General features: G+C 40.4%; 2 protein-coding genes across 6 annotated transcripts in view; one reads left to right on the plus strand and one right to left on the minus strand.

The window, feature by feature from the left end:
- NTRK2 (neurotrophic receptor tyrosine kinase 2) overlaps positions 1 to 23062 on the plus strand; it is a 414769-nt gene that overhangs the window by 122473 nt on the left and 269234 nt on the right. The window lies entirely within an intron of this gene.
- SLC28A3 (solute carrier family 28 member 3) overlaps positions 1 to 23062 on the minus strand; it is a 114656-nt gene that overhangs the window by 90595 nt on the left and 999 nt on the right. Inside the window, 1 exon segment of the mRNA XM_042447761.1 lies at positions 17940 to 17977. Within this exon segment, the coding sequence (XP_042303695.1) occupies positions 17940 to 17977 (38 nt within the window).

The following is a 23062-nucleotide window of genomic DNA, read 5'->3' on the forward strand; positions in this document are numbered from 1 at the left end:
CTTCTGTCAATAGAATGTGAAAGGAAGTGTTTGTGAGGGGTTTTTTTTAGAGCTTGGAAAGGTTTTTTTCCCCTTTTGGATTTAAGTCTCAGACTCCCTGACCAGTGAAGCAAATGAATCATATCAACCTTGTAAGAATGAGAAGTAACAGCAGCAGATGAATTTACACACACACACACACACACACACACACACACACGTGCGCGCACATACACTCATGGCCAAAGTTAGTAGCCTACTGAAATCAGTTCAGATCTTCCTGGGAACTGCTGGGTACAATTGTTGCACTGCATAGACCTGTACCTCAAAGAAAGACATGGGGTCTGCTATAGGACATCATTATGTAAATTGTTCTAAAACAGGTTGTCCATCTTTGTCCTGTTCCATCTAATTGGTCACTGCTTTTTGTGATGATGAAAGGCACAACATGATGACACCTGGCCTCAGGGCTCATACTGCTAAAGCCTGGAAACATGCATTTGTGGTCTGAAATTGAGACAATCCCCCAGTTAACATGGTCAGTGGCTGACATTTTCTGGGAGATATAATCCAAAAAGTAAATTGTACAAGCTTTTCCCGTGTACTGTGTTGACTCTCTCCCTCCTGCCAGCCTTGTGACTCCTCTAAATGTAGCCTAGAGGGTTTGTAGAGGGTCCTGATGGAGAGAGGGAGAAATGATGAAAACCATCTTCTTTCCTGTTCTGCTGACAAAACCTCTGCTGGATCAAAGGCTTTACCCTCAGAGCAGGGATACCAGTGGATGCAGCCCATCTGATATGAATACATCTATCTGGAGAATAGTTCCAACAAAATTAAAGAGAAAGAAACAAGCTGGAGGAATTCTTTTCTACTCACGGTATAGATCATATCTGAATATTAGCATATTTGCTGCCTCACCATTAAACTAAAGCTATGCATGGGCTTGTTTATTTCACCGATTAATGTTAGCTATTGATCAGAAAGACTGGTTGGATTTTGGGGGCAAAGATTGGGTGTTTAATATGTTTTGGGTCAAGGTCACTCAAGTAAATTCTCCACGTTCCAGAGTGGTGTTATCTTTAAGCCTATTAGATCAAGGTGAAGCAACAGGTGCAAGGGGCTTTTTGTGGCCTCCTAGACCATTCCCAATCTTCGCAAAGCTACTCCTTCCATAAGCTGCCACGTCCTCCCAATTCTGGAAGGGGAAAATTGCTCCAGATTGTTCAGTCAACATACTTGGAAGTCTTGTGAGCTGGAAAGTGAATGTCTCTCTGCATAGTACATACCTCTGCATAGTACAAACTGCGTCCATTCCCAAAAAGAAGAAAATTGGCTAATATGAAATAAAATGGAATTCACAAGTTGATTCCAGTTTGATTTTAGCAAATGCTGAGGGAATATTAGCTTGCTGGAGTGGACAAATTGGCCCTTGAACTTCCTCAGTTATCAACTCTTGCATTAGGTCTAAATATCTGTAGGTGATGTATCGGAAATAACTGATTCTGTATAACTAGTTACTTGTAATTAGTTCTTTTATCCAATAGCTGCATTACATTATAATTGTAACAGAGAAAGATGGTCTATTAAATAAGAAAGTAAATAAGACTGAGATCCTACTCTGCTTCTTAACTGTAAAAATCTGTGGCCACATTGCAGAAATGCAATAAAATCCTTCAGTGAATTGTGAAGATGCACTTCTGGGCACCAGCAAGAGTGCTCCAATGAACATCGGGCACTTCTTATATATATGAGATGCTCTCACTGTGCTCTTGCTCTCACACTTGCCAGTCTGGATGGACATTGGGGAGTACCCTTCTGGATTCAGGGGGGGGGAACCAGGGCCAAAGGAGACATGCACACCACAACAAGCAACAGCACACTGAGTGCGAAGTTGCCTAGCAATAGGGTTTGTGACTTTGCTAGTTTACCAAATTTACTTAATTGTGGATTGACGCATGATTGCGTTCGGACTGCCAGCGATTGCATGTGGTAACCTTTCCTGCAATAACGTGAATACGCATGATTGTGGTCAGGATGACACTGGATTATACTTCCAATTTCAGTCATGTGATATCCTCCTAAGAGGGATAAACACTCCTAGCCCTGTGCCACTGTGCCAGTCCAGATACCTTCCTCTCATCCCTGCTATTAAAGAAAGTTTCATCCAACTTGATCCTTGGTTTAGATCATGCTTACCCAATTCCACTGAAACTATTAATAAAAATTAACTTCATTTCAAACCATTTGTTGTCTGGTTAAAAGTGCCTTGTTGTCTCCCAACTCCTATACTATTTAAACATGTCGCCAGACACTTTGAAGTTTGCTTCATCTTCCTTACTGCCATACATTTTATTTTAATGAAGTCTCTAAAAATCATTATCTGTAGGGCTAGTCTACAGTTGCTACAACCTGTTATTCTCATTTAGTTTATGGGCTGGAGTTATGGCATCTCATTGATTGCTCTCAACGAGACATATTTCAGAGGCGGCTAGGAGCAGAAGATCAATGGACCCAGAACTTTGGCAGAAGTAACAAAGACATGTGAAAGAAGAAACGTTATCTTAACATCTTTTAACTTTCTCATGAGCTGCAATCCTGTGGTCTTCAGAATAAACCCCTGGGATCATTGGATGAATTGGAAAGCCTTCTCTGAATGACTCAGTGATGCTTTGATGTGGAACATTTCTTGGAGTGGGAGATGAGATAGGAAGTTTCCATGTGGCTTCCCTTTAAACCTGGAGCTTTCAGCCCTGTAGAAGGGCAAAAAAAGACTACATGGGGACAGAGCATGATTTTGGTACATATCTCCCAGAACCACCCAGCCAGCAGTGGATGATTCTGATACATGTAGATCAGAAGAGTAATTTTTCCATACTTTGTGTTGGAGGAGGCATGGTGTTGGCCAGGGAGGGAAGGAAGCAGATCCACTGAATTCTCATCTGTCAACCATTCCTTAAATGCACAGAGAAATTTAGCCATGCCTCGTAGTGCATATAATCCCTTTCTTTCACACTGTTTGCAACAGGAATTTGGTTGGTTAAAGGTTGCAGGGAAAGCCTTCCCTTACCATTGAAATGCAAACTAATTGAAAATTGGCTCTGTCAGTACTGCCATCTTCCTAACAAGATCTCAGTAGGGCTTTTGCTAGAACTTTGCATTTGAACTCAGCGCACTCCAGCAACCGAGCTTCTATTTCTCAGGATCACTCCCTTAATTCCTGATCATGACAATTCCCTCCCAGGCTTTGACAACTGTCATACATCTGCCTTTTCAAAATGCTCTGAGACATTCTATCAATCACCACTCGTTTGCAACACTCCATTTCCTGCCTCCCTCCCTTCCAACAGATCCTTACTTTATAACATCTACTACACAGTGTATACCTAGCAATACATTCTTGTTGTTGCTGTTGCTGTTGTGTGTCTTCAAGTCACTTCCAATTTATGAGAACCCTAAGGGAAACCTATCATGGAATTTTCTGGGGCTGAGAGTGTGTGACTCAGAAAATATTGGTGTATTTATTAGCAAAAGTAAGCTATACTTTACCTTACTTTATCTAATAATTGCAACAATATTTTCTACGTATTTATTTATTTATTTTATATGCTGCCTTTGTCCTAAATTGGAGCCAAGGCAGCACAAAAAAGCTACTTACGAGACAGTACAACTGTAAAAACAGAATTGAAAACCACATATAACAAGTACAAAATAATTAAAAGCATACTAGGTTAAAAATAAAACCATGAAAAACAAACAAAAGCAAATACCCTAATAAGAAGCTTCGCTGGATACAATTACATATTAAAAGCTGTAAATTTTACATACGTCCAGAAAAGTTCTACATAAGTCCAGAACATGACAGTATCACCATTTACTACATCTAGTATGAGCTTCCAGGGGTTGCTCATTGCAGACTGCTGGCAGATTAGTGGATGCTATTCTCCTCTTTTAATTGATTAGTCAGGATGTCTCACTGCAATAAGTATTTATTTATATGCAGTCAGGCCACAAATCATCACAAGAACAAAGTCTACTTCAGAATTACTCTGTACAGTGTGTTCTGATTTAAAAGCACTATTAGAGGAGTGGAGAAAAGTTGCACATAATGGGAGAGCTGCAGTCTGGACTTAAACACCTGAGCCACAGGTACATAGGAGACATCCTAGCATTTTCTGAATGTGGAAAATGCAAGAGGTAGTTGTTATTTTAATCAAAATATTCTATAGAAATGACTAAATAGTAAGAGAGGCACTTAATAATCACAATGTGCCATTTCTTTGTGAAGTGATAGGCATAGTATTGCTTCCATTCATGCTCTGTTGGATCTTTTGAATCTAAGTGGGAAAACATAGGGTGAAATGTCTACAAAAGGCTGAGGTTTGCCTCAGGTGTCACTGTCCCTGATACTGTTGGATGGGTGCTGGATGGAGCTTTTCTACTCCTCACTTTCATTGGGAACAAGGCATCGGTTTCACCCTTGGAAGCATCTATAGACAGCAAGAAAGTGAATCTCTGATCACTGATACTGTGATCACTACTATGATAATACTGTGGATCCTTTGGGAAAGAGTGAGGAGAACTACTTCTATTTGCTAGGAATCTCAAGGCTTCTGGAGAAGGCAGGTCAGGGACATGGACATTCAGTGACCAGATCTAGAATTTCAGTGGGCTCTGGAGCTGGAGGTTCTCCTCTTGCAGCATAGAATTCATAAGTGAAACCCTTACCCTTTGCACTTTGTGGCCAAATTCCTTACAGTTTCCTCCTGTGCAGCTGAGATGTGTTGCCTCAGCTCATTGCTTGTTATCTCCAGTTTTAACCTTATAATAATCTATTTCTGCCAATATTCAGTTTCTGATATTTGCCCTGGCTGTCATAGAACTGTTTGCTCTGTGTCAAAAGGTTACAGGGCACTTTCTTTTTGAAGATGAAATTTGGTCAATAAATAACTAGCCCATTTGCTGTTTTAGAAATGTCAATGTTCTGATTTACTTTTAAGGGGAGATATTTAATGTGTAGAAAAATCTTTGGTACACATTAAAGTGGAGGCTTGTACTCTGATGCTTGGTATCTGTGCTACTGATGGATAGATTCTCATATATTACACACGCATCTATTATTTACTATGCAGTTACCATAAACATAAAGTTTGAACATTTGCAGTGCCTATGAGTAATTGACAATACACACTACCAACAATAAATCACTGCCTAAGAGAGCTAATCTCTTCAATCCCATATGATGCATTTATCATTGTCTGCTAAAATACACCAGATGGGGGGATTGAAAATTTGGGCCTGTCATCTTGCATAGAGTTTGGATAAAACAGAGAGAATGATAAAACAGTTTTGGTTCTGTTTAACAGTGTTTTAAAGTGTGATCTGAATTCAGGAAAACAGCCAGGAATTCCAGTGAATTCTAACATCCGGAGCAGTGGAAGCGTAGAGCACATTGGGAGGTGTCAGTAACATGAACTCATACTTTCAAACATTTTAGAGATGAAAACTGGGACATATGTGGCTAAGCAACATAAGAATGTGATCAAGAGGGCATAGGTTATTAATTAAGATGAACACATAATCTAGGATAGGCTGCAGCGGTCTGTTTTTGCATAAACCTACTGAGAAAGGCAAGATTCTGCTGCCGCCTCTCTTCTCTTCTCCACTCCTTCCTACTGAGTTAACTGAGGGCAAAGTACTTTTGCAGTTTCATTTTATTTTTCAGCAACTGAAGTAAACTGGGAACAAAGGGGGGAAGTAATAGGGGACATTTTAAAAGCAGCTGAGAAAGTGGGATGATAGAGAATTAATTGGGACTGTCCCTGCCAAATCTGAGCAGTTGGAGGGTATGTGAACTAAGTGACATTTTCAAGTGGTAAAATATCTTAGACTTTGTTGTTGTGTGCCTTCAAGTTATTTCTGATTTATGGTGACGCTAAGGTGAACCTATCATAAGGTTTTCTGGGGCTGAGAGTGTGGGTTTCCATAGCCAAGTAGGGAACTGAACCAGACACTCAAACCACTATTTATTTATTATTATTATTACTTACAGTATTTATACCCTGACCTTCATTCCTAAAGGCTCTCAATGTGGCTTACAATTATTATTATTTTTAATTAGACAATTCCCTGCCCTCAGGCTTACAATCTAAAAAGACACAACACAAAAGGAGAAGGGAATGGTGGTAGGAAAGGGAATCAGGTACAGCAGTTCTTCTCTTCCTCTGAGGCCTGGACCAAGGCAGATGCCACACTGGCTCTCACCTTGAATTAGCCTGAAGAAATGACTAATAGGAAAGCACACTTAGTAGTGCAGATACACTCGTGTGCGCAATACATGAGTTTAACTTTAACTGTCACGGTTCTTTTCTCTGGAATCCTGGGATTTGCAGTTTGATGTGTTTCTTTGATTTTTTTTAATTTTTTTAATTTTTTTTAATGGCTAGAAAATCCCAGTGTATTTCTCTGAAGCACAACATTAGAGCATTCCAACAGAGAATTCCAAGAAATCTACCGGGGCTAGTAGTTGGAGCAGAGTGGTGGTGGTAGTGGGTGAACTGGTACAAGCTCTCAGGGCCTAGCAGTCCAGAAGATGGCCAGGGGCTAACTATGTCGAATGTGGTGAAGTAGCTTGATGGTGGGAGGAAAGGAAGAAGGTCTCAGGCTTGCCTTCAAGCAGGCCACTGGGCCACAGATCCCTGGAATCTGTTCCTGACCTGGAAACTTTATTTTTTCAGCCCACCAAAAACATACCATTTGGAAGAGAGGGAAAACAGAAAGAGAGTAAAAGAAGAGCCTTTCATCTGATCCACCCCCTTCAGGCACAGCAGGATACCCTTTCCCACTCAGCCCAAAGCCACCACCCTCTCCCAAACATGCTTTCCCAACCTATGGCCAGCCCATAGACCCTCATTGGTGCCACTCATCTCTTGGGCAGATCTGCTGGTGGTGAACAGCTGGGCAGCCTGAAAAGAATTGTCACCATGTCCCCAAGCTATTCTTGGAGCCCCTGCATTTGCCAAACTTCAAATTCCAGAATTCTGTAGGATGGAACCATCTTAATGAAAATGGTATCAAACTACTATAATTGTGCTATGTCAGAAGGTGTCAGAAGGAAAGAGTTCACACCTGCCCACAACTCTTCTGAAAAAAATCTGCATAGCACAATGGAAATTGTATTCAGCTCAAGTAGAAAACCTTCCAGTGTATTTGTACATTGTATGCTTAAGCTTACCAAAATGAGTCCCCTTTACTAAACAGATGTTTTTAAAATGAACACATTTACAATTAATACCATGTTTGCATTTGTAGTGGATTACGTGTGATCTAATCATCTTTGCTATGAAGCCATGGGGGGGGGGGGGAACCACCCACACCCACACTGAAAGTTGAAAAGGCAGATGTGAATTGACTGTGTAATCATGGAGTGCCTGCCAGCAGCATGACTGGAACTACAAAGAAAGGTGAGATCACTTGTGTGTTCTTTAGTGGCACAAAATGGAGAAGCCAGCCAAATTTTCTAGGATACAGGATAGTGTGGGGTGCTGTGTGGGTGCAGAGAGAGAGATTAGAGATCTCAAAGGACATTATAGGCAAGGAGTGTCTTGACCCCCTGTTCCATGTGTTCTACTTATTTATCACATTTATAGAATATTTTACAACATCCATGCACAATTTTTATGCACCATTTATCCTTGTCATATCAGATGATAAATGTGCCTGCTAGCATTGGCAAATCCATATTTGTTAATGCCATGTGAGTTATTTGTACTTTTCAGGTCCGGAGTGGAAAACTAAGCAAATAGTCCATGGCTGTTATATCAAGTTGGCACACCAACTAGCCACCTGAGTTTTCTGCCCTGAATATGTCCCCATTTTCTGGTATCTCCCTCCTCCCCACAATGAAATACTTAATTAAAAAGTGCCAAAGCCTCTCAGTTGAAAAGTGCCAAGTCTAACTTGGCTCCTGACCAGTCAACAGCTGCTGCTGTCAAGGACGTAGCTAGAGGGGGGGTTTGGGGGGTCTGGTCCCCCCCTTCAGGCCTGGGGGCATTCAAGCTCCTTCCTCCCCCCCTCCTCCTCTCCATTAAAACCACGGAGCTCGGAGAGGGAATGGGGGAAAGACAAAGCAAGCTCTTTCCCTTTCGTTTCCATAGGAGTCTGGCTTCCACTCCAACTCTGCAACTTGAGTACTTTATCATACTAGGCTGTTGTAGAGTGATTGCCATGGCAACGTGCTGTGGGATTATGGGTGTTGTAGTTCAGTGACCTCCCCCATCTCTCTATCTCTGGCTGAGCTTTCCAAATGCCCCTCACCAAACTGCAAAGCCCACAATTCTATAGCATGGGGGAATCTACACTGTTGATATAATACCCTTTGACACCACTTTAAGTGTTGTTGCTCAATTCTGTGGAATCCTGGGATTTGTATTTTTACAAGCATTTTTTTCCTTTCTAAAAGAGTACTGGTGCCTCACAATACTACAAATCCCAGGGGTTTGGGGTTGTTTTTTTTTAGTAGCCCTGGAAGTTAAAAGTGGTGTCAAACTGCATTATTTCTACAATGTAGTAGCTCACAGTGTTGCCACTGCTAAAGTTAAAACAGAATATAGTTCCATTACAGTGCATTGTGATCTGGGTGGTTGTTGTTGTTGTGTGCCTTCAAGCCCTTTCCAACTTATGGCAACCCTAAAATGAACCTATCCTGGGGTTTTCTTGGCAAGATTTGTTCAGAAGAGCTGTGCCATTGCCTTCCTCTGAAGCTGAGAGAGTGTGACTTACTCCCCAAGGTCACACACTGGGTTTCATGGCTGAGGTGGAAATCAAACCCTGGTCTCCAGACTTCAGAGTCATAGTCCAACACTCAAACCACTACAACAAATTTTACCTTGTGGGTCTTACATGACAAATACCAAAACCCATACATTTGCAGTAACTTTATTAAGCCAACCTGCAGCAATAATCTACTTTGAGACTGCTTTGAGACTGCCCTGGCTGGCTCAGTGCTAGGGAATTCTGGGAACTGTATGGTACAAACACACACTGCAGCCAGGAATTCCACTTGTGGACATACATCTTTCCCCTCTTCATCCCTTGGCCTGTTGGCCTGTTGGACTGTCTTGTTTATGTTTTAATGATATCCAGTGCATTATTGCTGACCTGCCATGTTTGTTGCATAACCACATCGTATGTTTTTCTGAGCGATGTGATATTAAAATAGTTTAACAGTTTTTATATTGAGTGTTCAAGATGGATGTGTTTGTGATCAGAAAGAAAATAAGTTCTGACAGCAAACTAAAAGAGGTAAGCACATTAAATGTATCACAACTTCATTATAGGAAAAGAAGTGAAAGTTGTCAAATTGGCATATAGAAATAAAATTATTTGTAGTGGAAGAATTATATTTTAATCTTTTGAAGTCTTTTATTACTGTACTCACAATTACAATAAAAGTGTAAATCTATAGTGTAATAAAATATACTGGTTTGTCAACTGGTCAATGAGAGGCTAAGTTATTTTTACGTTTTAATATACAGTCCGTCCTTGCCTTACGTGGGGGATCCATTCCGGATCCCGCCGCGTAAGGCGAATTCCGCCTATGCTCGAGCCCCATTGGAAACAATGGGGCTCATGCGCGGCGGCACGGGAGCGCGCGAGGCGCAACAGGCGTGCACGCCCATTCAATTGAATGGGACGCGCCGCCCCTTCCGTCCCGTGCATGCCCTGCGGCTTGAGCGCATATACTCAAGGCTGCGTATGGCGCGCCCGCGTATGCGCGGGCGCGCTGTATAATAATAACTCTGACATAAGCATTACATTGTTCAGGGACATAGCTGGACCCCCCTTCCATTAGAAAAATGAATGATGTGTGCTGCTGCCCTGCCACACCCAAGCCCCATTATAATGGTGGCACTTAGTCTGGACCCCCCCCCCTTCCTAAAATCCTGGCTACGTCCCTGCTGCTGTGCACTCAGGAACAACATTGATCTGAAGAGAAGATGGCAATCTCTTCCACCAAGTAGCTTTTAAGGAGGAGGGGGGTGGGTGGGACATTCTTTCTGCTATTAAGAAACCTACAGTTAAGGACAGCTTTGAATAGGGCTTGTGTGCGCGGTGGTGCGGCAGCATGCGCATGCCATGGGAACACACCCCATTCATCTGAATGGGACACACCACCCCTTGTGCCCCACGCGCTCCGGGAGCACTGTATAAGATAAACCTCATCCAAAAAGTAAAAGATTTCTGAAAGAAAAATGGTAAAACAAAATACCTTTATAAGAAGAAGAAAAACTAAAGAAGAAGAGAAGCAGCAGGGAAAGTCACAAAAAGAAATATTTAAAAGAGACAATAAAGAAAGCCAGTTTGAAAGCGACAGTAAAGAAAGTCTTTCACAAATAAAGGAAGAACTAATACCAGAAGCAGCAGGGATGGAATCAGAAGAAGAGAGAGGAGAGGAAGAGGGGGAAAAGGTAGAAGAAAACAGGAGAAGAAGAAGAAGATATATAAAGAAGGAAAGAAGTGAGAAAGAAAGAAGGAAAAAGGAGGAGGAACAGAGGGTTGCGTAAAGCATAAAAATGAATAAATGAAATAACTTAGAACTATTATCATGGAATGTGAATGGGTCAAATGGGCCTAAAAAGAAGGAAAATATATCATTATTTGGGGGAAACCAGACGGAATGTAATTTGTTTTCAAAAAACCCACATAAGGAATAAAGCCTTTAGAAAAATAAAAAATGGGTAAAGCAGCAGAAAACGGGAAAAAAAGAAGAGAGAAATAGTAATGTATATCAATGAAAAATTGAATGTAAGGAAATATTAAATGATAAGAAAGGACAGTATGTTGGCTGCAATAGATTCCTCCCAGAGAGAGTGTGGGGCGGAATATGTGGGAGTAGGCAATCCCTCAAATAGGTTGGGCCCAAGCCATGTAGGGCTTTAAAGGTTATAACCAACACCTTGTACTGTGCCCAGAAACTAATAGGCAGCCAGTGAAGAGATTTTTGGACTGATGTTATTCAGTCACTCCTAGTTTTTCCAGCAACCAGCCTGGCTGCTATATTTTGCACTGGTTGAAGTTTCTGAACTAGGCACAAGGGTAGCCCCATGTAGAGCGCATTACAGAAATCAAGTCATGAAGTTACCAGTGAATGTACAACAGTTTCTAGGTCCTTTACGTCCAGGAAAGGGTGCAGGTGGCGTATCAGCCAAAGCTGATAACAGGCGCTCCTGATCGTTGCATTCACCTGATTTCTCATGTGAAGCGACAGATCTAGGAGCACTCCCAGACTGCGAACACAGTCCTTTGTGGAGAGCGTGATCCCATCTAGGACTGGAGGTTTGCAACCCTATACCTGGTTTGGGGCCCCCTACTGTAAGTACCTCCGTTTTATCTGGATTCAGCCTGAGTTGGTTTTTCCTCATCCAGCCCATTACCACTTCAAGACACTGATTGAGGGGAGAAATGCTATCTGTTGTCATAGCTGCTGGTCGGGACATGGAGAAATATATTTGGGTATCATCAGTGTACTGATAACACCCTGCCCCATGTCTGCGAATGATTTCTCCCAGTAGTTTCATATAAATGTTGAATAGCATCGGGGACAGTATGGTGCCTTGAGGGATGCCACATTTTAAGCTCGGTTTTCGAGGAGCGACTGTCCCCGAGCATCACCCTCTGGAATCAAGATGAAGGACCAGAAGCACTGGAGTGCAGTGCCACCGATTCCTAACTCTCCTAGGCGTTCCAAGAGGATGTCATGATCTATTGTATTGAAGGCTGGTGAGAGGTCTAGAAGCACCAACAGGGTCATGCTTCCTCTGTCAATGCCTAGATGAAGATCGTCAGCCAGAGCAACCATGGCAGTCTCCACCCGATATCCTGTCCTGAAGCCAGTTTGAAATGGGTCTAGATAATCGGTTTCATCCTAGATGACTTTCAAAAAATATTTGAAAAATATTACATGGAATTATTTAAGGAGAAACAAATAGACAGTGAAGAAATAAAGAAAATGTTTAGATAAATATGATATTCTGGTGTTAAATAAAGAATGAAAGGAATATTTGAATCAACCTATAAAACCAAATGAGATAATAGAGGCACTAAAGAATTATAAAAATGGAAAGGCCCCTGGCCCAGATGGCTTTATGTCAATTTATCATAGAACATTTAAAGAAATAATAATAGGCCTTTTAAAGGATGTTATGAATACAATTAAAAAAGAAATGCCTCCTACATGGGAAAAAGCAAATATAAATTTAATTTTAAAAGAAAAGAAAACAGAGATCAGACACTACCAGAAAACTTTAGTCCCATTTCACTATTAAATGTTGATTATAAACGTTTTGCTTTAATATTAGGAAGCAGAATGAAAAAAAGTCTTAAATGTCTGGATACATGAGGATCAGTGTTGTTTTATCCTGAAAAGACAACTATGAGATAACATTAGGTGTATTGTAGATATAACTGAAAATTTTGAAGTACGTAACAAGAGAAAATTAGAACTGATCTTCTTAGATATTGAAAAAGCCTTTGATAACACACATTGGATTATGATGTGGGAAATTTTTTAGAAGAATGGAAATAGGTGATAGAATAACATAATGGATTAAAGCAATATACGCAAAACAAAACAAAAAAACCAGAATCACCATTAATGAGGAAAAGACAAAACAAATTATGATTCAAAAAAGGACACAACAAGGTCCCCCTATCCCCTTACTATCTATAATAGTATTGGAAATATTGTTAATGAACATTAGGAAAAGTCAAAATATAAAAGGAGTGAAAATTAAAGGGGAAGAATTCAAAATACGAGCTTTTGCAGATGATCTAGTTATATTATTAAGCGACCCATAAAATGAAATAAGAGCTCTACAGAAAGAATTAATGGATTTTGAAAAGGTATCAGGATTGAAAGTAAATAAAAACAAAATGACAATATTGACAAAAATATAAATAAAAAGGATAGCTATTATGTTAGATTTCAGGATTTGGTTTAAAAGAAAAAGTAAGGTATTTGGGTATTACTATAACAAATAAAAACTTGGAATTATTTGCAAATAATTACAGGAAAACATGGCAAAAGATAAAAGAAAATCTAGAAAGCTGGAAAGGAGTAACATTTTCATTTTTAGGCAGAATTATTACCATTAAAATGAATGTGTTATCTCAATAATTCTTCTTGTTTCAAACCTTACTGATAATTAAGCATGATGCATCATTGAAAGATAGGCAAAAAGGAATAAATGAACTTATATGGGAAAAGAAAAAAAATACATTTTAAATACATTTTAAATATTTACAAGATACAAAGAAAAGGGGAGGTTTATCCTTACCTAATTTAGAACTGTATTATGAGGGAAGTAGTTTAATCTGGATTAAAGAATGGATGACTTTAGAAAATAGAAAGATGTTAAAATTAGAACCAACAAATGTGAGTTTTGGATGGTGTGCTTATATGTTTTATGATTTTTTTTTCTTTTTGAGGTTTCAACTGTTGGGGTCTGTAATCCTTTACATGCTTAAAACGAACAAGAGATTTCTGGCTTTTTCTTGATTAATTCAATGAGTATAGTAGGCCCTCCATATCCATGGATTCCTTTTCCACAGATTCAGTCATTCACAGCTTGAAAATATTAAAAAATATATAAATCCCCCCAAACAAATCTTGATCTTGCCATCTTATATAAGAGACTCCATTTTACTATGTCATTATATTTAATGTGATAAGCATCCATTGACTTTGGTATCCATGGGGTGACGGTAGTCCTAGAACCAAACCTTAGTGGATACCAAGGGCCCACTGTAATCCCAGTCAGCCTAAGCAAAAGGATGAAGATCAGGTCCAGATATAGTATCCCATTTACCATGTATAAAAAATACTTGTGTAACTACGTTCTTTTTCAATAGACACTTACTGTAAGTATTGCATTCATTCTAAAGAAAGTTGCATAGGGAACATTCCTGGTGGATTGTGTCCTCTGTATTTTTACATGATCTGGCAATGTTGGGACAAGTTATAAAGTTTGTTTTATGTGTGAATCATTTTCTAAACTTCTCAGTCTTCTGCTTCCTCAGGACACAGGATTTCTTTGGGCTGTCTAAACAAATTAAGGATGAATCCTTCTATGTTCAAAACAATGAAGCAGCACTATAGAACTCAATTAAAAGAAGCTGGCGATCAAAGGGGTGTGCTTTCAGGTGTGGCTGTACTAAAAATACATGCCAAACAGCTCAAGGGAAGTGGTGTGAAATTAATTTCACGGTGTGTGATACCCCTCTTCTTAAAAGTTGATTTGTTACAAATTATTTCACCAGCCTGCCCATGAACTTGCCTCAGCTGCATTCCCTTTAGGATAGAATTAACACAGAGAAACTGATGCTGACAATTTTTTTGATAGGTCCCTAGTCTAGAATGTTCTTTACATGAGGGTACATTGGTTTAGAAGATACAATGACTAGTGGTTGTTGTTATTACACTTACAATACCATCAATGAGCACAATTGCTTATAGAATTACATGGGTAAGTATAGACAGCCATCTATTCACTTTCACTTATGATTTGTGAAGGGAAGTAAGCAGAGTCAAGTATAATGAGTACAATGCTAGAAGTGGAGAAATGTGTGACCATGCTTGCACATGAGAAATTATGTGCCTACTGGTGGGCAATGAAAGTACAGACAGATCAGAGCTTGGGGAAGTGACAGTTTGGACTGCAGCTCCAAGAAGCCTATAGCCAGCATGATCATTGGCCTGGGAATTCTGGGAACTATAGCCCGCAAAATAACCTTTGAAACCGATGTAGTTGCTTCATCACCAATAAGCTGCTACTGTAAGCCTGACCCAGGCTGGACTTCCTTCCCCACACCTATCCTTATTTCCCTCCCATAGTCATGTGCCCAGTGGTAGCGAAGCCCAGTTTTTTTTCTCCCTCACCCCCAAGAATATAATTCTCTAACAAGCATCATTTTCTTCACTGAAAATGATCTTTTTATTGATGATTCAAAGCACTAGCTTCCATAAAGTGAACAGATAGAATGTGGGCAGTTCAGAGACATGCATACAAATTTGTCCCTATATCCTTCATTATTGACCAGTCGTGATTAGGGGCCTAAATCTCAGATATTGTGCAGGAATAGGACAATCTTTTGGAGTTTTCCAATGACATTTTATGGGACCCTTGAGTAAAAATCATAAATATGTCAATGAAATCCATTGCCCACCATACAACTGACAAGCCTTCTGAGAGAGTGAGGCAATCTTTTGCTTCGACAACATACCAAAGTTTCAGTCTGTTTATTGGAATGATAGTCAAGAGTCATTCTTCCATGCAGCTCATGATCTTCTTGTGCAGCCTGTGCTTTTTCTATGTACTAGCTCCATTCTCAAACTATTTTAGGACCAATTCTTACCTTGTTTAAAACAAGTAACATCATCATTACCAGTCCATCTAACATAAAACAAATACAGGGATCAGGCCCCACTTGAATCCAAATGTCTTCTCAGCTGAATGTAATGATGCCAGCCAGAGTATAAAAGGCTTATTCTCCTGCCCAGCTTCCCACATGATACATAATGTCAGCAGTGCCTTCTGCAGTCCACAGAGGAGAAAATGGTCTCTGTGCACAAGAACAGAGAAACAACATACTGATCCCTTAAAAAAAAATCACACCCAGGACCCAGTGGGAGAACACATCCGCCACTAAGACATTGATCTGAAAGTGACAATTCTTACGCAAAGGAACTTCAAAGGGAGATGTCAGTATGAAACTGCCGAATTAAGCTTATCAAGACATTCAGTTTTGTCACTAGTGATATGTGATCATAGATAGTTCCTTCCTAAAGGTGATAATTAATTAGCAATCCCAGAATGTTTGTAGTGTCTTGACAGTTACTGTTATGAATGGTTATACTAACTTAAATGTTAAAGACTATGTGAAGTGAAATGGGACAGATGGATGTATGGTGCAAGGAAGAATATATAACAACTTAGCTGATACATAGGATGATCCTAATGATAATTCTAAGGTTATGCTATTAGGGAGGAGGGGAAGGAAGGGGTACTATGAAAATGTATATGTTTGAATTGAGAAAGGTGTGATAGATTTTTTAAAATTTGTCTGGTTTGAATGTAAAAAGAATTTAAAAAATTACATTGTTCAAATGGGGTTTGAACATGGAAGTGATGCCTATGGAAGACAATAATTGTGTGTGACATGTTCATGTTATTTTCTCCAAATAAAGACTTCACAATCCCCATGAAAAAACAAACAAACAAGGGCTTGTGTTTTGTTTGTGATCAGCATCTGACCTTACTATGTACATTTCTCCTCCCTATTTGTATACCTATACGTTTGTTGTTGTTATGTGCCTTCATAGTAGTTTCTGACTTATGGCGACCCTAACGTTTTCTATCATGGTGTTTTCCTGGCAAGTTTCTTCAGAAGGGGTTTTTGCCATTGCCATCCTCTGAGGCTGATCGAGTGTGACTTGTCCAAGTTCTCCCAGTTAGTGTATGTCATGGAGCTGGGATTCTAACCTTGGTCTTCAATGCTCAAACCACTCCAAATGAGTCCACTACACCACACTGGCTCTCCATACCCATGTGTACTACCTACCAAGGAAGTTAACACTTCATACACCTGATGCACTTTGGCAGATGAAATGTATGCTATTAATTAAGGTGCCACATGATCCTTTTGCTGTTTCTCCCTCCTGCTCCTTAGATACATATAAAAGAAACATGAAAATGTGTTACCAAATACAAAAATTTAGCTCTTAGAGATGACTCAGCAATTGCAGTTTGTAAACCAGAGCTTTCCTAGTAACACTTGGTAAGACACTTGCTTGCACAACATATTTTAAATTGGCTCAGGTGGGCATGGCATCCTCTAGAAGATTTTGTGGACTGTAGTTTTATGGAATTTGTGGGAATGCTCTACCTAGACTGTGGACCTTATCGCACTCACAATTTTAAATGTTCTGGGGACTGGAGGAGGATGCTCGTGTGTGTGTGCGTTTGGAAGAAAACAGAGTTTACCACACACAAAGATGTCCTCCAAGAGGCCCCATTCCATCCCCCAGTGCGCACCCGTTCACATCCAGTCCTGACAGGCACCATTTTTTGCTGATGGAAGGTAATCCGTCAGGCAAAAATCACTATGCAGTCAGGCACATGGCATGACACCAGTGTCAGGGCAGTGTTGGGGCATGTGTTGTGTGGGCTTCATGACCCCACTCTGCCTTGAGGCCGGTGTTAAATGCTGATCTGTTCAGCCTCATGGAGATGTAAAACACACACACACACACAAACTTGTAGGTTACATTCAGACTGAGCTGAATTAAGTTCTCACTGCAATTAAGAGGATTTAAATTGTGAGTCATTTATCCCATTGATTTATATACCACTGCTGTAGAGCATGTCTATATGGGCCAAATGAACTGGTTCCCTCCACTTCGCCTCAACCTGTCTTCACAAAGAAGAGCCAAAGCCCTGATTTGACTGTGAACTGTCTTCACAACATGAGGCCGGATCTGCATAGAATCCAAGCCTCAAACTGTATCAAAAAGACTTATCTTTTGTTTCAGATTTACCAGGTAAAACCAGAGCACTTGGGACTGATGTGGGGCAGCTGTTTACAGTTGTGTCCTGTTGTGCCACCTGGTGCCACAGCCGCTAATAAAAGTCTCTCCCTCTGAGGCCACAATGAGGTGCCCAGTCATGTGACTGATGCTGAATGCCTCAATTTTGATCTCAGAGGGAATGACTTGCACCAATGGAAGTGGTGCTGGGCAACACAGCAGGACACATTTGTAGACAGCCACCTAGCATTGCTCTGGAATGCAGTGGTAACCAGGGGAATTCAGGGCAGCTTTGGGGTCAGAAAACTCCAAGATCAGCTTGGAATATTCTGGCTGGTTTAGACCTGCCCTTAGTCAGGACTGAGCTATGTGTTCCTACTTGCTTTCTTTACAGAAGATACAGAAACCACAGTCAATCTAATGAGAATGTAAAACAAAAAATAGATATGAAAGACAAGGATAGAAATATTTAGTAGTGTAAGGCAGATTAAACGTATGTGCCCTTCGACAAGTTATGGGACAGCAGTTCCCAGGATTCCTCCTCATTGATTATGATGGTCAGGGCTGATGAAAGTGGCTCAAGAAGGTGGAGATGACTTTGTGGAACAGTCCCTCTGATTCAGCCCAGGAATGTGTGTCACACACAGGATTACTTTAGTTCAGAAATTGAAGCTCAGTTATTCAGAAACCAATGAAGTTTTCAGCAGAGATATGTTATCAGGTCTGAAAAAGCCAGTGTTAACACATCATGAGTAAAGCTTACAGCAATTCAGAATGTGAGCAGGCTGATACCCCATTTGCCCATAAAATCAATTTCCCCCTTTCTCACTGTCAGTCCTCCTTTCACCCCATACCATCCATTCTCACCAGACTGACCTTGAATCTTCCATCACAGCCCCTTCTCCCGTCCCATCTTCTCATTAACCATCAAAAGAATGTGAGCAACAGCCTTAACAATTAACTTATGACTATTAGTACAGTATAACATATTGCAAGCAAACAAAGCCAATCTCTGTTAACTAAAGCAAAGCAGGTCTCTATTAAGTATAGCAAATACGCTGAAAGACTCAACACCTGACAATGTGTTTTCCGAACCGCAGCTCCTACGCAAACCTTCTCTCATGCACTAATCTACTCTTGAAGAGTAGATTTCCCTCCCATCTCAAGTTTTCTTGACTAATTTAGGATTGCATAAAAAGCCTTTTGTTGTTGCTATTTTTAAACAATTGTGAGATGGAAATACTTGCTGCAAATCACCAGGAGGTCTACCAATAGTATCAAGTGTCTGCTCTCTCCCAAAGTAGGTATTTTCAGTGTTTCATAAGTTCATTCCAAGTCTCGTATAGTAGCACATCAATATCTTCTAGATGATCTTTCTTCTAACATGAAGGGAAAATGTTTGCCACATAATCAACATTTTCTAAGAACAGCTGGAAACGAATGGAAACCTGGGTCTGATGTATTTTTTTGGTTTACACTGGGCATTATTCTGAAAACCAGATATTAGAATAGCCACTGGATTAGTTGGCATGGATGGCAGATACGTTTTCCAGGCAAAGGATGGAAAATTCTGGGAACCGCAAAAATATTATTTTGGCTCTTGTATAAATGACTATCTATACTAATGATGTACAACTAAATAAAGGACTGTACACACTTCTGGGTGTTTGGGGAATGTCTGCTTTTGCTTATATCATACACAGCAGTGCTATTAACACAGTCCTGATGGCTTTTAGGTTCATATGCACAAAAGCGAGCCCCACTAGGTTATTCAGGATAAGACTTTTTTTCTTTTGCATTTGTATTCTGATATGTGAGCATGGCTCCATGCTAAAATATTTGCAGCAAGTTTGTCTTTTCAAGATCATAAAACAATGCAGGAAGAAATATTTTACTGAGGGCTCTTCCCTCTCCTCCCTTGCAGAAGGCATACAATGATTAACCAGTTTGAGGTGCTCTCTTTAACTGCACTGGGCTTCTGGAGAGGTTCCATCCTGTGGGGCTGGTGCTGGGAGGGGTATTCTCCAAAGCCAGTCACCTTATGGGTTCACAGCTGTGTAAGTTCTTGAAAACACCATGGAATGTAGCTGTAAAAGCGAATGGCTTAGCACAAACCAAAGCATCTGGTAATCTAATACTTGGGATAAACCTCTTGAATTGCTAGGAGAGGAACTCTAGTGGCATGGTGCCTCTTTGGATTCTACACACCATATCCATGTGCCGCTTCAAAGACAGTGGTGTTGGCAAAAAAATAAAAATTAAAAAATCCTGATGACTCCAAATGAAGATTTGAGAGTATGCCCAGTGTCTCTTCAGCGAAACAGATTTTTACAAGAGCAAGGCATGTGTGAGTTGGTGATTTGTCTTTTTTAATTTACCATGCTAGTATCATTTGGTTATATTTTATTTTGGCTTCATGTGCTTAGAAACAGAACTTGGAAGTAGTACATTACAAATAAGACTTTACTTGTAACCCTAGACTTTGAGGGATAACCAAGGATGTATTATTTTGGGAGAAATAATATTGCAACAACCAATAATGGGGCTATATTTAGTTAAATTTAGTTGTTATTCCTAAAACATTGCTTTTTGAAGATCACTCGTGGTGGTTTGGGGCTATTTCAGGAACTGTGTTCTTGCATGGCAGGGGGTTGGACTGGATGGCACTTGTGGTGTCTTCCAGTAACAAATCCTTCTCGAAACAAAAAGAAACAGCAATGTTAGTAAGTTACTTTTTGACATCAACAAACGAGTAAATGCTTCAGAAATAACACTTTACAAAGCCCTTTATTCTGGATTTATCAGGCTGTGATCAGCAGGTTATATCACCTATATTCGTTGGGTCCCCAAACAATGTTTCCTTGCCATTTGATTTTTGTCAGTTTTGAAGGAATAAGCTCACTACTTTATTTCCATTGGAGGCAGCATAAGAAAGAGTATGATGATCTGGAGGTCAGTTAATTTTTACAGCACCTGTATTGCAAATATGGAGATTATCAGATTTGGAAAAATAGCCAAGAGTAAAAGGCGTAATCCCTGCAAAATTGCATGATCATGCTGAAGATTTTCAAACACATTGTGTTTATCCAGGATTTAACCCATGAAGATCCAGGAATACCCCAGCAACAAACCATTCATGGGGAAGTCCCAGGAATGACTTGTTGCTGGATAGCATTTCTGGATCTTCATGGGTTAAGTCCTGGATAAGCATGACATTGTCTGAACGATCTCATGTCTTTGCCAAGAGTATGCCTTTTTCTTCCCTGATTTTCCCTATGTGGAAAATCTGATAATTTCCTATGTGGGAACAAGGTAATGCCTCTCCCTTTATCTCTTATGAAGTAAGATAAGTTTATTAATTATGTTGTTGTGTGTCTTGAGCTCATTTCAGACTATCAAGGGGTTTTCTGGGACTGAGAGGGTATAGAATTGTAGAATCATAGAATCCTAGAGTGGGAAAAGACCACAAGGGCCATCCAGTCAAACTCCCTGCCATGCAGGAACTCACAATCAAAGTATCCCTGACAGATGGCCATCCAGCCTCTGTTTAAAGACCTCCAAAGAAGGACACTCCAGGACACTCTGAGGGAGTGTATTCTACTGTCAAACAGCTCTTATTGTGAGGAAGTTCCTCCTTATGTTGAACTGGAATCTCTTTTCTTCTAGCTTGCATCCATTGTTCTGTGTTCTAGTCTCTGGAGCAGCAGAAAATAAGCTTGCTCCATCCTCAATCTGCCACCCCTTCAAATACTTAAACAGGGCTATCATATCACTTCTTAACCATCTCTTTTCCAGGCTGAACATGCCCAGCTCGCTAAGTCTTTTCTCATAAGGCATGGTTTCCAATCCCTTCACCATTTTGGTTGCCCTCCTTTGGACATGATCCAGCTTGTCAACATGCTTTTTTAATTTGGTGCCCAAAACTGGACACAGTATTCCAGGTGGGGCCTGACCAAAGCAGAACAGAGTGTGCCCTTGCTTTATGCGGGGGGTCCGTTCTGGGCTCCCTCGCATAAAGCAAATTCCGTGCATGCTCAAGCCCCATTTAAATGAATGGGGATCGTGCATGTGGCAGCGTGGTGGTGTAGTGGCATGGTGGCACGTACGCACCATGGGTGCATGCCTTATTACTCCCTATGGGACGCTCCGCCCCTTCCTCCCCACACGGCTTTCAGCGTATGCTGAAAGCTGGGTAAAGCACGCCCACGTATGACGCGGGCACACTGTACTTCTATTAATGCAGCCTAAAATAGCATATAACTCGCCCATGGTCATCCAGTGGGTTTCCATGGCCAAGCAGAGAATCAAACCCTGATCTCCAGAGTCCTAGTCCTATGCTCAAACCACTATACCACACTAACTCTTGTTAATCATACATAAGAGCATATGGAGGGACATAAGTAGTATATATGGTGTCACAAATACTGCTTAGTACTTGCAGAAATTCACTTGGTTTTTAATGTTTCTCCTTTAGATAATTTTTAACGTTTCTTTGTTAGGAAATTTAGACAGTGAATTTAAACCACTACAAATATCCAGTAAGAATGCATATTTGATAAAATGAGGGAATGGACTTAAGTTTCCTGATGCTATCAGGTACTATTTCCATGTCTTAAAGCAGTTACTCTCCAGAGATGTAGTGACAAAGTTTAAATTAGAGAGGTGGTTCATGACAATCCTCATAGCTGAGAATCATCCACCTTAAAAATATAAAAAATATAAATTGCAGGCAGCATCCTGAAACAAACCAGCCCTAATAGTTGCGAGGGCTCAACTACAGTATTACCAATAAATCAGCTCTAGCATTTTTCATTTTAATAAGAAGCAGGCCTTTTGAAAAACAAACAGATCTTAATTACCCATTCAGGACCAATCCATTGCAATTGCATGGGTTAGTCCACAACCAACTATTGTCATAAGAAAATACAGTGCTCCTCTCTCTGACCAAAGCTATTGTGAGGACTGTACTTTATGCCCTGGCTCAAATGTTGCTGTTGTTCGCCTTATGGTGAGCCTCGAACCTACTGTATTATGGGGTTTCCTTGGCAAGATTTGTTTAGAGGAGGTATGCCATTGCCTTCCCCTGAGGCTGAGAATATGTGACTTGTCTAAAGTCACCCAATAGGTTTCATGGCTGAGTGGGGACTTGAACCCTGGTCTTCAGAGTCATAGTCCATCATTCAAATACTACACTGGGTCTCTCTGGTTCTTCTACACCACAGTTAATAGCTAAATGGAAAATTGGATCACCCCAGGAAAGTCCTCTGAGTGTTGTAATGAAGAAATTAGATATACATGCAATATATTTGATTGATTGTTCCTTTTCTATAGGCAAGGCAGTAATGAGACATTTCATGGTGGTTGTAGTACATGATAGGCCTGCCTAATTAGTATGGTGTGTAAAGCAAATGAGCACAATGGTGCAAATCCTCTTAAAGAGAATTTTAAAATCCTTTTAAAGAGGACTAGCAACAGCAATTAGTAACTAGCAATAGAATTAAA

Source organism: Sceloporus undulatus, chromosome 2, assembly GCF_019175285.1.
Source record: "Sceloporus undulatus isolate JIND9_A2432 ecotype Alabama chromosome 2, SceUnd_v1.1, whole genome shotgun sequence".
NCBI classification, from domain to species: Eukaryota; Metazoa; Chordata; class Lepidosauria; order Squamata; family Phrynosomatidae; genus Sceloporus; species Sceloporus undulatus.